The sequence below is a fragment of the Scyliorhinus torazame genome, chromosome 17 (assembly GCF_047496885.1).
Source record: "Scyliorhinus torazame isolate Kashiwa2021f chromosome 17, sScyTor2.1, whole genome shotgun sequence".
Lineage (NCBI taxonomy): Eukaryota > Metazoa > Chordata > Chondrichthyes > Carcharhiniformes > Scyliorhinidae > Scyliorhinus > Scyliorhinus torazame.
In genome coordinates, this window is record NC_092723.1 from 161,553,833 (window position 1) to 161,569,446 (window position 15,614).

The 15,614-nt window shown below is 45.2% G+C and overlaps 1 protein-coding gene across 3 annotated transcripts; it reads right to left on the reverse strand.

Moving 5' to 3' along the window:
- Nucleotides 1-784: 784 nt before the first annotated feature.
- Nucleotides 785-6,121, reverse strand: LOC140394343 (parvalbumin alpha-like). Of its 3 annotated transcripts, none has more exons than XM_072481542.1 (5): nucleotides 5,912-6,121; nucleotides 4,280-4,347; nucleotides 4,044-4,176; nucleotides 1,328-1,437; nucleotides 785-1,048 (listed from the first exon to the last, which is right to left on the reverse strand). In XM_072481542.1, exons 2-5 carry the CDS (start codon nucleotides 4,338-4,340, stop codon nucleotides 1,023-1,025), a joined length of 330 nt encoding a protein of 109 aa, XP_072337643.1. In that variant the 5' UTR covers nucleotides 4,341-4,347; nucleotides 5,912-6,121; the 3' UTR covers nucleotides 785-1,022. The 3 variants fall into 3 exon arrangements, with proteins under 3 accessions (XP_072337643.1, XP_072337642.1, XP_072337644.1); XM_072481541.1 differs by having other exon boundaries at nucleotides 5,901-6,114; XM_072481543.1 differs by lacking the exon at nucleotides 5,912-6,121 and adding an exon at nucleotides 5,515-5,584.
- Between the last annotated feature and the right edge of the window lie 9,493 nt (nucleotides 6,122-15,614).

Genomic DNA, 15,614 nt, shown 5'->3' on the forward strand with positions numbered 1-15,614 from the left:
ACGAAGCACTTTCTACCCTTCCGAGGGTGTAAATTGTTTTGTACATGCAAGTCCTTTCCTTGTTTGGTGGAGTTTGGCGACAAATAAAGACTTCAAAAGCAAAGTTACTGAAATTAATAGAAGCCTCTACAATGTGGGAAATGTAGCTAAAGATTAAACCCAAGGTATTTTTGAAGGACAAAACCAGACATCCATGGATGAGTTACGACACAGAAAAAGGCCATTCAGCCCATCATGTCTGCGCCAATCACAAAAAGAAACTAGCCGTTCATTTTCTTCCCACTTTCCAGCCCCTGGTCCCTAGCCTTCAGGTTATCGCACTTCAGTGGCAGATCTAGGTGAGTTGAGCATTTCAGCATTGAATTCCAGATATTCATCACTCTCTGGGTGAAAGGGTTTTTCCTCATGTTCCCTCTACCAATCGCCTTAAATCTGTGCCCCCTGGCAATTAACCCCTCAGCTAGGGATGGGTGGAAGGAAGAATAGTTAGTGTGTTGCATGAACTTATGTTGTAGGTTATAATGCTGGATAAAACCTTGAGAAGTTATCGGTCTGGGTCAATGTCACTGATGTCAGCTTCCCTCACCTTTTTGGTGAACTCAGTTCCCACTGCATAACTCTTGTATCCTGAAGAGATATTACCCATCAAATAGGAAGAGTATTAAAACAGATGTCAGAGTGTGCAGTCTTTCAACATCAGACTTTTACATCAGCACGAAACCAGCAAGATTCTACTTAACTCCACAAGCAGTTGAATTGAAACAAACATACACAAGGAAAGCCATTTGGGTACAAGGCAAGTTTCTTTTTATTGCTTTCAAACTTCCAAAGGTATTACATTTACAGAGCAGTTCATACCACACATTACACAAACATCGGGCTACATCCGAATGCCTGAAGTGCTCCTACAATCCTCTCATTACAACAAAAATATGTCATTTATGTTGCAATTGTGTCATACAAACATGAGCCTTATTTTTAATGTACCCTTGCACTCAAATGTAGATGGAGGTAGCGCTGTCCTACGAGAGTACCAGGTCGATAAATTCTGTAAAATAAGATCACCTGTTAAATGTGGAGACTTTTCTGGTTCAGTGAAATTCATTATTGACACATGCGTTCAAATACCACAAAGCAATATAAAGAAAAAAGGATTTATAAGTATAAGTAAAGCACTTAAATGGCGGAAGCAAAAATGGTCACAAGTGGTTTATGACTGTCAATGTTGAGAATTAAAATCCCGTTATATCGTGGCCAAAGATTCTCCCCTCAGAAGTGTTCAATCATGTTTAGAAAATTAGAATTTTTCAGAGATTATTCAACATACCATTAGTACCAAGTTTGCCGTCACCGTCTTTATCTCCTTTGTCCATGAACGACCTGGTTTCAGAGTCAGTCAGGGCTCTGGCCCCAGCAGAGAACCTTTGCAAGAAAAACCTGGAAGAGTAAAGTCAGTTAATGAAGATAGTGGGTCATTGGGGAATATGCCCTTCACCCCGTGCACCACACCCACTGTCACCTAACAGTGCATTAGAAAATGCTCTCAGGTAACTATGATGTCTGCTCTTGTTTCCAGATTCAATTAAAGAATTACCTTTTCCTCAACTGGTACAAATGCCTCGTAAAAAAGGTTTTTTGCTTTGGTTTGAGAGGTATTGCACCTTGTGTTAATGTATTTAACATTTTTTAAAAAAATCATATAACTATATTTAAAAATCTAGAATTATTTGGTCACAAATATTCTTTGTTCTTTGATCGACAAACCCATGGACAGGATGGGTATAGAGGGAGACGGGACAAGGAAGTGTTGAGGGTTTTGGCAATGGTGGTACCATAACCGGTACAGGCTTGGAAGGCAGAAGGGCCTGTTCCTGTGCTGTAATGTTCTTTATTCTATTTCTAGGGGTGGCACAGTGGTTAGCACTGCTGCCTCACAATGCCAGGGACCCGGGTTCAATTCCAGCCTTGGGTGACTGTCTGTGTGGAGTTTGCACATTCTCCCCATGTCCCTGGATCACTGCATGTACGGAGTTTGCACTTTATCCCCGCGTCTGTGTGGGTTTTCTCCGGGTGCTCCAGTTTCCTCCCACAGTCCAAAGATGTGCAGGTTAGGTGGATTGGCCATGCTAACTTGTCCCAGTGTCCAGGGATGTACAGGTTAGGTGGGGTTACGGGGATAGGTTACGGGCCTGGGTAGGGTGCTATTACAGAGGGTCAGTGTAGACTCGATGGACCCAATAGCTCCTTCTGCACTATAGAGATTCTATGATCCTACTTTGTGGAATATTCAAAACATTCAAAATTCCATCTGGTCACAAATATGAGCAATATTGTTACTGGATTTGGTCTTGGTGGTGAACAATTCTTTAACAACGAGTGGTTAGAATATGCCATGGCGAGCGATTGAGATGAATAGCATAGATATATTGAAGGGTAAGCTAGATAAATATGTGAGGGTGAAAGGAATCGAAGATTAAGCTAATAGGATGAACCAGGGTAAGGGAGGGAGGAGCTTTATGTGGATCATGAAAGTTAGCATGGATCAATTGGTCTGAATAGCCTGCTTCTGTGCTATGCATGTAATTCATACACCCAACGATGTCCCATTCATTGGATCCAAGAGATAGCCCTCATTCTGTAACAGAAAAATACACTATTTCACATAAATAAACAAAATCCCAGACCTGTTCTGAGTTTGATGATATCCGCCAAGTTTACAATGACGGTTGTCCAATTGAGTTTGGTTTCCCCAGGCAGGGGAAGTGGGGACACAAGTGAATGAGCTCATTAATGTGGTGTTGTTCCATCACCCGTGCTGGGACGTTGCTGTGTGAGGGGAGGTTTGGGGTGTACGGCGAGGTGGGGGCATATGGTTAGCTGCTGACCTGTTTCCTGTCCTCATCTCCCTGCCCACATTCACTGTCTGAGCATGAAATGACAGAAAACCATTTTGGAGAAGATATAACGAAAGGGCTTGCTGTTATTTCAGGAATTATACTCCAGGATTAGACAGGTGAGAACAAATACGGAGCTGCGGAAGAGGACTTTGTAATGTTTCCATGGCAAAGGTGCTGAGGAGTCACTTGCTCGCGAGTTTAACGAAATAGACTATTGGGTTAAAAATGGTAGAAAAGCAGCAATACAGAACAATACTACAATAAAAGAAGGGCAACCATTTATACGATGCCTGCCAACAATCTCAGGCTGTACCAAAGCACTATGTAACCAGTGAAGGACTTTAGAAAGTGCAGTCAGTATTGTAATGTGGCAGCCAATTTGCACATAACAAGGTCTCACATCAGCAATGTATTCATCACTAGCGATGTTGGTTGTGAGATAACCATTGTGAGGCAACTGGGGAGAGCTCTTCTGCTCTTCTTCAAATGGTGCCATGGGATCCACCTGAGAAGACAGAGGAAGTCTTGATCTAAGGTCTCATCTCTGACAGTGCAGCACTCCCTCAGTACCACAATGGACTGTCAGTATTGGGTCAGGTGCTCAAGTGTCTGGTGTGGGTTTTGAACCCATGACCATTTCTAATGGAAGAGTTGGGACTGCTGCCCACCGAGCGGCAGATGTTTGTTGTATCTTCCTGCAGACTTTCCCGCCCCCCCCCCCCCCCCCCCTTTGGAGAATGGTGGGGAGGTAGGGAGGATTAGGAGGCTAATCACCCAATTTATTTAAATCGTATTATGAACACTCCTTCCATGGCCTTTTGCCGGCCGGATTTTCCGGCTCTTCCCCACCGCCAGGACAGATGAGCCGTGCAAAACGCTGGCGGGACTGGAACACCCCGCCAGCGGCTAATGGCGAGCCTTCTCCTCCACCGGAAAACACGCTACACAGGGCTGGAAAACCCCTCCCTTTCTGGGACTTGAAATCGGAGCTCCCAGCTCAATGGCGAGCATATCACCTCCTGCGCCACAAGAGTCCCAAATAACAGAACATACCCCCATTAAGTCTGGAACTGAATTCACCACCGCTGCTCTTTAATATCCAATGCACAGAAGTGAAAAGGGAACCCGAGGTAGATGGTGTCTTACTTTAACTCGTCTTCTTCGATGAACCCACTGTCGTCGTCGTCAATGGCTCGAAAAACTCTCCTGACGTCCTCGGCGGATTTTTTAGACAGGCCGCAAGTCAGAAAGAATTTCTTGCAGTTGAAGGTGTTGTTGGCTGTGAAACAAGACAGGAAAAGTATGTCACAAAGCCACGTCCTTCTGCCTCTGATCAGCAACAGAATGATGCAGATATACAAGAAGGGACTGGGATACATTACCTTGGCATTCCTTTAATGCGGTGGTAATGTCAGCAACAGACAGAACGTCAGTGATTTCCATTGTCAAACTGTGGGGAAATGAAATACAACAGGGATTGGTGACATTCTCCAAGTGTGAGGTGGCCTGGTCTCATTCTCTGACACACTCACTCTTTCATATCCGGACACATGCACACTCTTCCCCCCCCCCCCTCATACTCTCACACACTCACCATTACTTTCACCCTCACACCGACTGTTTCACTCCCTCACACATACCTTCGTCCATACACTTTCACTCTCACATATTGTTCACACACACACACACAAGTCTCTCATTCACACACAGTCGCTCTCACTCTCACACAAACTCCCACACAGTCTTTCTCTCACACACACTCCCTCACACTCGGTCTCTCTCTCACACACACTCCCTCACACTCGGTCTCTCTCTCACACACACTCCGTCTATCTTTCTCACACACATCTCTCTCACAGTCTCCCTCACACTCAGTCTCTCTCTCACACACACTCCCTCACACTCAGTCTCTCTCACACACACACTCCCTCACACTCAGTCTCTCTCACACACACACTCCCTCACACTCAGTCTCTCTCTCACACAGTCTCTCTCTCACACTCTCACACGCAGTCTCTCTCACACACAGTCTCATTCAATCTCTCAGTCTCACACAGGCGCCCACAGTCTCTCTGGCTTTCACTCTCTATTTCACATACACGCTCACCCACTCAGTCTGTTTCTCTCTCACACTCACCCGTTTTCTCTCTCTCACAATGCACACCCGCGACTTAACTCCAAACATCAGTGTAATCAATGTTAGGTTGAAGATTGAAACTCTGGATATCCGACAACTGATCTTCCAGCCGGCGTAAGCACATCGATACAAGGATCTCAGGTGAACTTGCAGTATTTCCCATACAAAATAAAAGTACATTCATGGCTGCTGACAGGACTAAATCATAGTGCAGTGCACAGGGGAGTCCATTCAGTCCATTGTGTGGTGCTGGCTCTTTGACAGAGTTATCTAATTAGCCCCGCCACCACCCTTTCCCAAAGCCTTGCACAGTTTTCCACGGGGAAATTATATTCCTTCCTGGGATGTGGTTGTCTCTGGCTGGGCCAGAATCTATTGCCCCTGAACGGAACGGCGTGTTTGACCTTTTCCATGCGGAATCCATATACAGATATGTCCACCCCACATCCGGACCTTTCGGCTGAATGTGGAAGTTATTACCTCAGGTTGTATCCTCGCTCCTAATAGTTTGGACAACATTCATGATCCGGGGAGGGAGGACTTTACTCCTTCCAGATGTTCACAATCCGACCAGCCTCCTCCCCCCCCCCCCCCCCCTCACCCAGTACAGATACATTGAGGAAATTTAACATGTACTACACCCCTGACCCCGCCCCAAGCTCAACACATCTCCCTCAGCATCAGTACACATCTCCCTCAGCATCAGTTCACAGCCCAAGCCATTCCACCAATTTCAAGTTAGCTCCAATTTCTTTTTTTTCCAAACGTGTTTGAGAGTCTTTGAGAATTGATCTACTGTGTAAATATACAGCGGACTCCCCCTCCACCAACCCCCATCCACCAATCCCCATCACCAAAAGCCTCACCTTTAACGAACCTCTGGGCCTTGCACCAGATGGGAGCGAAGCACCTTCTCTGCGTGTGTCCGAGTTGAAAGAGCTGCTTTATATGCAGTCAGTCCATTAAGGTGACTCTTTGCTGTACTTGGGTTGCGTCGCATGGATCAGATGGACGCGTTTCACCTGCTATTGAATTTCCTACCCAGCTAATGAACCGGTTCTATTTATATCCCCCAGCACACCTGATACAGCCCCTTTCAAAGACACTTCACTGGGTTCTGCTCTGCACTGTGTTGGGCTCTGTGCATCCGTAGCAAATAGGTTCGTAGATGGGCAGCGCCAGATTTAAAGAGAAATATTTTTCAATGACTTCTACCATTTGTCGGAACCCACAGTGCAGTCTTGGTTTTCCCATAGGCCCCCCTCCCCTTCGCGTGTAATGTATCCCCCTCCCCATCCCCCCTTCCCATCGTTTAGGTAACCCAACAATGCCTGTCCATCCCAGTGTTTTTTCAGGTTAACGGGAACATTCGGATAATGTTTGCTAAATGCCAAAACGATTGTCACCTTCCATGCCAGGGCCATAGCAGTTATGAGGCCAGGGATCTGTTTATACCTGTTTCTGGGTTGCGGGACTGTTGTGGGGAAGGGAAAGATGGGTTGAGTCAAAAGATAGCTCAGGGAGACTTGCAGAGAGGAAGGTGGGGCGATCGTGGCCCAAATAAAAAGTCCTCATTCCAAATCATGAAAAGGGAAATTCTGTGCAAAATAACAACTTAAACCCCCAACTACGTTTGGGATAGGTAATAATAATAATAATCTGTAGAGTGTCACAAGTAGTCTTACATTAACATTGCAATGAAGTTACTGTGAAAAGTCCCTAGTCGCCACATTTGGGCACCTGTTCGGGTACACAGAGGGCAAATTCAGAATGTCCAATTCACCTAACAGTTCCCAGTGAGACACTGGAAGCTGTAAGCATTGATTCAGTCAAGTGAAAAACATAGTTCGATTTATTCCGGCGATTTACACTTGGAGACACAACAATGTCAGACTTGACACCTGGTGGAGGTCAGGGGCTTGAGAGGAATAGGCGATTTTGGACCTATGGTTCCCCTAGCTTTCCCCCTGCTGAGGATTTCCTCAGGTCATGCCAGGTTGGGTCCTAGACTCATTGATCAAGATTCGTTGCTATGAGTAGTCAACAACTCCATTAAGCTTATATCATGCCGTTGGGGTGGTAGAAAGTGAACCAGATTTGACCTTGAACCTCTTTTCTTTGCCCAACAGTTTAACTAGGAGGCACTGACATATCCTTGAGCTGATGGAGAACAGTGGGCTCTGTCATTTTCATATCACAAAAGTCTGTTGCATGTATACAGTTCCTGGTCACTTCCAACTGCTTCCTTAAAACCAAATCCAACCATACCTTATAAAAGCAAAATACTGCCGGTGCTGGAAATCTGAAACATATACAGAAAATGCTGCAAATACTCAGTAGGTCAGGCAGCATCTGTGGAGAGAGAAACTGGGTGAATGTTTCATCAGAAATCCATCGGTGTCTTTAATTATTAGACATTGTTTCTTGAAAATGTTGTTGGGAATGTGTTCATCCTCTCCTGGTTATTTGTCAGTATACCCATTGTGGTAGGTGTTCACTGTTGTTATAAAAGCAAAATCTGAAATACAATGGTGTGAGTAAAGTGTTCAGGGTTTTTCTCTATAAGGTCACTTCTCCGCCATTGCTGAGTTAAGTTAACAGGAGCAGCAGCCTAATGGTTATTTTACTAGACCTACAATTGGATTACCCTGTTCTGACTCTGTTCCTCTCTCCATAGATGCTGCCTGACCTGCTGAACATTTCCCTTTTTATTTCTGATTTCTAACCTCTGAAATATGTTGTGCAGGTTGTAATCCAAGAGGTCTGGGCTGATGATCCAATGTGGTAACTGGGAAATTTAAATTCAGTTCATTAACTAAATATGTTTTAAATAAACTTGCATCTGTATGGTGACTGTTTAACTAGACTTTTGTAAAATTATATCCTGTTCTCTAATGTCCCCAAATTCTTTGATTCCCTGAAAGACCACCTGACGAGACTCGCCATTAACAGAGCCAGCCAGCAAGCAACCGAGGGGGTCATCTGGCCACACTGCCTGTCCCTCTTCCTGGCAGTGCCCCTGCCAGGTGCGGCCTCTTTAAATTTGTCCCTGAGTTTGTTTCTGTTATTCTATTAAGTTGATTGGACCCTAAAATAAATCCTTGAAAATATGTCTATTTCAGAGTTAAATATGTCAATGATACAGCATCCACTATCCTCTGGAGTAGGCCATTCCAAAGATTCACAACCCTTTGAGTAGAGAACTTTCTCCTCACTTCAGTCCTAACCAATAACCCAGCAGACAGGAGAGACTTGTTTCCCTCTAGCTGAGGGGTCAATTACCACAGGGCACGGATTTAATAGTGATTGGTAGAATGATTAGAGGGGCCAAGAGCAAAAACATTATCACCCAGAGGGCAGTGAACATCTGTAATTCACTGCCTAAGATGGTGGTTGAGGCTGAAATAGAACAAAGAACAATACAGCACAGGAACAGGCCCTTCGGCCCTCCAAGCCTGTACCGGTCATAATACCACCCTTGGCCAAAACCCTCAGCATTTCCTAGTGCCGTATCCCTCTATACCCATCCTATCCATGTGTTTGTCAAGATGCCTTTTGAACACTGTTAATGTATCTGTTTCCACAACCTCCCCTGGCAACGCCTTCCAGGCACTCAACACCCTCTGCGTAAAATACTGCCTCGCACATCTCCTCTAAACTTTGCCCCACGGAGCGTAAACCTATGCCCCCTAGTGACTGACCCCTCCACCCTGGGAAAGAGTGCCTGCTCATGCACTCTATCCATGACCCTCATAATCTTGTAGACCTCTATCAGGTCACCCCTCAACCTCCTTCTTTCTAATGAAAACAGTCCGAGCCTATTCAGCCTCTCCACATAGCTAACACCCTCCAGACCAGGCAACATCCTGGTAAACCTCCTCGGCACTTCTCCAAAGCTTCCACATCCTTCTGATAGTGTGGTGACCAGAATTGAGCGCAATATTCCAAGTGCGGCCGTACGAAGGTTCTTTACAACTGTAGCTCAACTCATTTTTAAAAAAGGTACCTGGATCTGCATCTGAAGTGTGGTAACCTTTCTATGGTTCTAGAAAGTGAGATTAAAATGAGCTCCAGTTTCTATTTTCTAATGTTTTTTTTCCAGAACAGGCAGGAAAGGCTGAATGGCCTTTTTTCTGCACGGTAACTTTTCTATGGTTCTCTCATCCTAAGATTGTGCCCTCCCCCCATCATGTTCTACATTCCCCGGCTGGAACCTTCCAGCCCCTACCCCCGGGGTGAGGCTCGCCATTAAAATCTCCGTCCACATGGACGGGTCCGGAGGATCCCACCAGAGTGCGGGCTGGACAGTTCCAGCCTTGGGAATGTAAGACAAGGAAGAGGCTATTTAGCCCCTGGACTCCATCTCCCCACCTTTTCCCCACATCCCTTAATCCATTTGGTTAACAACAATCTATCAGATTTGAATGGAGCAATTGATGGAGCATCGGGTGTCCTTTGCCCCAGTCTGTTCCAATGTTCCCGCCACACTTTCTGTTTGGAAGGGATTCCCAGTTTCATTTGTGGCTGCCATCCTGGCTCTGATTTTAGGGATTGATTCGCCTTCTCCCAGATATCCCCAATCAAATGGGAATAGTTTCTAGACTGTGGCCTCTATCTATTCCCCGTTACAGGGAGTGAGAATCCAGCCACAGATCAGCAGAGATAAAGAGAGTGAATTTGAACTAGCAGGGCCGCACTGTAATATCCAATAGCCCCTCTGGGAATATTTATTTTCAATAATTCCCGAAGTCAGCTTGATCATAATATCCTGGTGTCAGAAACAGGCTAACATGCAGGAATTACTCCCTGACAGTGTTTAGAGGCAAGTTAATTAATTTGAAATTAAGAATTAAAACTTTTAATAGGGAAAAATAGCAGTATTATAGCGGGATTTGGAGGTAAAATAAGTGTGGGCAGATGGATCAGTCGGGAATTACTTCTCTGAGGGTCAAATGTTGCTGGAAACGGGACTTGTTTTTTTTAAATAGAGCTGACCCAGATCTATCTTTAGCCAACCCCGCAGTGCATCAACCCAAACATCTGTAGCCACATGCATAAGTTACTTTCTGCAAGCTGAAAGTGTGTTTGTGTGAGAGAGAGAGAGAGAGGGAAAGGGAGGGAGGGAAAGAAAGAAAGGCGTTGACTCCTCCACCAATTTGGCAATGACATCCAAAGACAGCGATACAATTACTTGAGGAATTGCCAAACCTGTTTTGAGCCGGATGGCACATCTGGCTCAGCGCCGTTTAAACATGGCCAAAGATACATCTGGAGTAAGTTCTGATGATCAACTTTAAAACTTCCTCCTCACTTTGATGTTCAGATGGGGGTGGGGGTGGGGTACTGTGTTCCAGCTCTGAATTGCCAACATTTTAAAATTCCTTCTTGGAATACAAACTCTGCTGGCAAGGCTGGCATTAATTGCCCATCACTAATCGCCCTTGACTGGGTGATGGTGACCGCTGCAGTCCATGTGGCGTTGGGACACCCACGGTGCTGTTAGGGAGGGAGCTCCAGGATCTTGACTCAGCCACTGTGAAGGAATGGCCATTCTGATCCACCACAGGGCGGTGTGCATCTTGGAGGTGGTGATGCCCCCATTCACCTGTGTTCTTGTTCTTCCAGGTCAGGCTTGTCCCACCTACAGCCTGATCAGGGCCCACCAATCGGCGGGCCGGCCTCTCTGGCTGGGGGCCTCGTTTCTTCGGCGCCGGTCCCTGTAGCCCTGCGCCATGTTCCATTGGGGTCAGCGCGTTGAAGGAAGCCACTGTGCATGCGCGCGTTGGCGCCGCCGCCACTGCGCATGTGCGGATCCCGCGGCGCCCAGTTCATACCGGGATCAGCAGCTGGAGTAGCGTAAACTGCTCCAGTGCTGTGCTGGCCCCTTTTGCGGGCCAGAATTAGTCGTCGGGTCGGCCCGTTCACGCCATCGTAAAACGCGCCGACGTTTAGAGAATCCCGCCACATGTGTCTGAAAGAGAGAGAGTGTGTGTGGGGGAGAGATGGAGTGTGTGTGTAAGAGAGAGGGTGGGGGGAGGGGGGGGGGAACATGTGTCTGAAAGAGAGGAAGAGAGTGAGTGTGTGTGAGAGGGGAATGTAAAGAGTAAGTGTGCATGGGAAGTGGAGAGAGTGAGTGTGTGCATGTGTGAGAAGGAAGGGATGGAGGGAGTGCATGTGTCTGAAAGAGAGATGGAAAGGGTGAGTGTGTATGTGTGAATGAGAAGTGAATGTGTGTGTCTGGTTCACTCCCAGTCTATCAGTCACTCTCACCCCCACACACCAACACATACTCTCAGCCACTTTCACAGTGGATGAGGGTGAGTGAGTTAACACCCTGGGACTGGGAGTGGCTGAACACATACACTCTCACCCTCTTACACTCTAACAGTAATTTTTATTGATTGCATTTCTTGCTTCAACATTGCTTTATTTTTGCTTAGCAAGTTGTTTGTTTTCTTCATGCTCAACCAATTTTGAAATTTATGCATCTTTCTGGAATCAGCTCATCAAGCCCTTGAGTGAGAAAAAAATGCAAAATTGCCACCCCCCACACAAAAAAAAGGTTGTACAAGCATGTTCTAAGTAGTAGAGGTCACAGGTTTACGAGGTGCTGTGATGGGAAGCTTGGTAGATTGCTGCAGTGCATCTTGTAGATGGTACACGCTGCTGCTATTGTGCGCCCTTGGTGAAGGGAGTGAACGTTTAATGTGGTGGATGAGGTGCTGATGAAGCTGGTTGCTTTTCCCTGGATGGCGTCAAACCTCTTGAGTGTTGTCGGTGTTGCACTCATCCAGGGAAGTGGAAAGTAATCCATTCTATTCACCCTGTTAACTTGGTAGTCAAGGGAATCTCTCAAATTTCAACTTCTACGAAGGGTCCACACACAAACCTCACTTTTTGTCTCTTGCTACAGTGGGAAAGTGGGGGAGGGGTGGTGGGGTTGGCTGTCTGTATTCTGGTATTCGGAAGACTTGACTGTAATGGTATATGGATCTTCCGGGCTGTCATGAAATCCAATAGTTTGGTTTGAAACTTTAATCATCTCCGACTGAGTCACCGTTGGGTCCCTTCAGTGAACACACAAAATGGAAATCCCTGGACATTATTGTTAATTTGCGTATGTATACATACAATCTTGTTGCTATTTCTGATCATTCACCAAGAGTCGCTGAACTAAATTAGGTCTGCACCACATTTGATTGCTAATCTCACGCCTTAGGAAATGTTCCCAATTGTTTTACATCTAACATCCCCCAGGGTCCATTTCTCGAAGCTTCTGTCCCAAAGTGAAATTTCAGTCTCCTGTTTCTGCCATCAATTATTCATTACCTGGAAAGTAATGTATCTTCGAATGCAACTCTCTGTATAATGAATTTGCACACGATGCATAATCAGATGAGAAGACTGATGTTCAAAGGACAATATACACTCAGCGATGCTTTATGAGACCTCAGTGCAGAAATAGAAGGGTTTGATATGTTCAGTGTAAATGGTGTTTTGGCAACACTCATTCTGACAACCATTGTTTGTGCGAAAGGTTAGAACACTATCACTTCACAGGAATGACCACTGATCATCTTGGAATTATTCCATTGGCAAATGAGCTGTACACCAATACTAATTCAGTTCAGGTACTAATAGGAATAGGGGACAGCAGGAGGCCATTCAACCCCATGAACCCACTTCTCCATTCATTGAGATAATGGCTCAAATGTATGCAGATTCTATTTATCCAGCTTATCTAACATCAGACATTAACACATCTGCAATTGGGCAGCACTTGCTGAACAATCCTGGGTGTGATAAAGATTACACTAGAAACCAATTTAAAATTATCAATCAAGCTCACAATGTGGTTCGCTTACACTTGCTAGAAACTACATATATTCATATGCAAAGACCCATCTTCTACACAGCAAAGGAACGTATCAAGGCACTTGGCCTTTTTTCCACCAGATCAAACTCTTCATAATCTTAAAGACCTCTATCAGGTCACTCCCTCTATTCTCTCTTTTCTGAAGAAAAGAACCCCAGCTGTTCAGTCTTTACTGACAGGTATAACCTCTCAGTTCTGATATTATACTTGTAAATCTTTTTTACACCTTCACCAATGTCTCCATATCCTTTTTATAATATGGGGAACAGAACTGTCCATGATATTTCAAGTGTGGTCGATCTAAAGATCAATACAGGTTTAACAAAACTTCTCCGTTGATTTTCAATTCTATCTTTTTGGAAATCACAGCTTGACATGCATTTTTAATGGCCGTAATAAAATGTGCAACCACTATTGGTGATCTGCAGACTTGTATGTCCAGAATCTAACAGAAGAGATGACCCCTGGATTGAGAACTGTGTTACTGAAAGAAATTTGCAGTTCATAGATTGAGTAGTGAGGAGATTCACACAGAATCTGGAACAACAACAAAAACTTGCATTTAGATAACAGAAAAGAAAAAAAAAGAGAGGAAAAAAATCATCTTTATTGCCACAAGTAGGCTTACATTAACACCGCAATGAAGTTACTCTGAAAAGCCCTTAGCTGCCACATTCCGGCACCTGTTCGGGTACACAGAGAGAATTCAGAATTCTCAGCTGATACAGGAATTGAACCTGCGCTGCTGGCCTTGTTCTGCATCGCAATCCAGCTGTCTAGCCCACTGAGCTAAACCAGCCCCTTTACCCCCCTTTAAAACAGTAAAATGTCCCAATTTGCTTCACAGGGACATTATTGGACAAAATTTGCCAATAAGACATGAAAGGAAATATTAGGTCAGACGACTAAAAACTAATTTAAGAAATGTCATAAAAGAAGACAAGTGGTGTGGTGCTCGGGAGGGAATTCGAGAGCTTAGGGCCCAGGCAGCTAAAGGCACAGTTGTCAATGGTGAAGTGATTAAGATCAGTGGATGCTCAAGAGACCAGAATTGGAGGTAGTCCAACAGAACTCTTGGAGGGTTGTAGAGCTGGAGGAGGTTACAGAGATAGAGAGGGGGCAAGGCCAGGAGGGCTATTTTAAATACATTCATGGGATGTGGTCATCACTGGCTAATGCAGTCCATTTGCAAATAAAGCTGCAGCAGCATATGGAAGCAGCCGTAAAGGAGGCTCTTAAAAATGATTATTCATTGCAGATATCACACACTTCGGTGTGAGTGATTGTAGCAGTATACTTATCATTAACCAATGCCTTCCTGCAATTGGAATCCTCAGAAAGCAACGAGAATTGTTGATAAGCACTAGAGGAGGCCACAAAATATTGCAACATTTTCATGGTGAAAATTGGGCACACGATGAATGAATAATTCCAAAATACCCAGTTAGCTCCTGGAAATGATGTCACCGAGGCAACATAAACTCTCTGAGGGAGGCTAGAAAATGTGATGCCGGCACTACTCCCCTCTACCCACCCGCCTGTCCCCAAAGCCCGCCCATATATCCAAAGCTGCCTTCACTTTGCAGAATAAGTCACATTTCAACAGGGGATTGAGTGTCAGAACAGGCATGACATCAGATTAAAAAACAATATTCACTTCAAAGAAGCTGCCATGAAGTCTACGCAGCCGGAATGACAGAATCTATATAGGAAGGAGGCCATTTGGTCGATCATGCCTGTGCCTCTGAAAGAGCTATCCAATCAATTCTATCCCCTCGCTACTTCCCCATAACTCTGAAAATTGTGTCTTTTTAAGGGAGATCCAATTTCCTTTTGAAAGTTTACTATTGGATTTGCTTCCACCATTCTTTCCAATAGCACAGGAGACTCAGCGGGTCAGTTGGCAGTGCTCCTACATCTGAGACAGAGGGCTGTGTGTGTAAAAGGTGTGTGTCCAGCTTTTGAGGCTGTCTTGTCATTTCACAGTTGCCCTTGAACCTCAGCAACAATGAGGACCAACAAATGAACACAAAGTGTTTTTTAAAAAAAATTAATTCAACGGCAGCACGGTAGCATTGTGGATAGCACAATTGCTTAACAGCTCCAGGATCCCAGGTTTGATTCCGGCTTGGGTCACTGTCTGTGCGGAGTCTGCACGTCCTCCCCGTGTGTGCGTGAGTTTCCTCCGGGTGCTCCGGTTTCCTCCCACAGTCCAAAGATGTGCAGGTTAGGTGGATTGGCCATGATAAATTGCCCTTAGTGTCCAAAATTGCCCTTAGTGTTGGATGGGGTTACTGGGTTATGGGGATAGGGTGGAGGTGTTGAGCTTGGGTAGGGTACTCTTTCCAAGAGCCGGTACAGACTCGATGGGCCGAATGGCCTCCTTCTGCACTGTAAATTCTATGATAATCTATGACATGGTCATCACTGTACATTCTTAATTGCCCTTGAGAAGATACTAGTGAGCCAACATTTTGACTGGAGCGGAGTGACTTGCTAGGCTATTTCAGTGTTAACCATCTCACTATGGGCCTGGAGTCACATGGAGGTCAGACCAGGTAAGGATGGTAGAATTGATTCCCTGAGAGGTATTCGTGACACTAATTCTTCTGACAATCTGATCATCATTATTGATACAAGCTGTTCAATTCATGCATTTGTTTAATTAACCAAATTTCAGAACTCCAATTGCCGTGGTGCTATT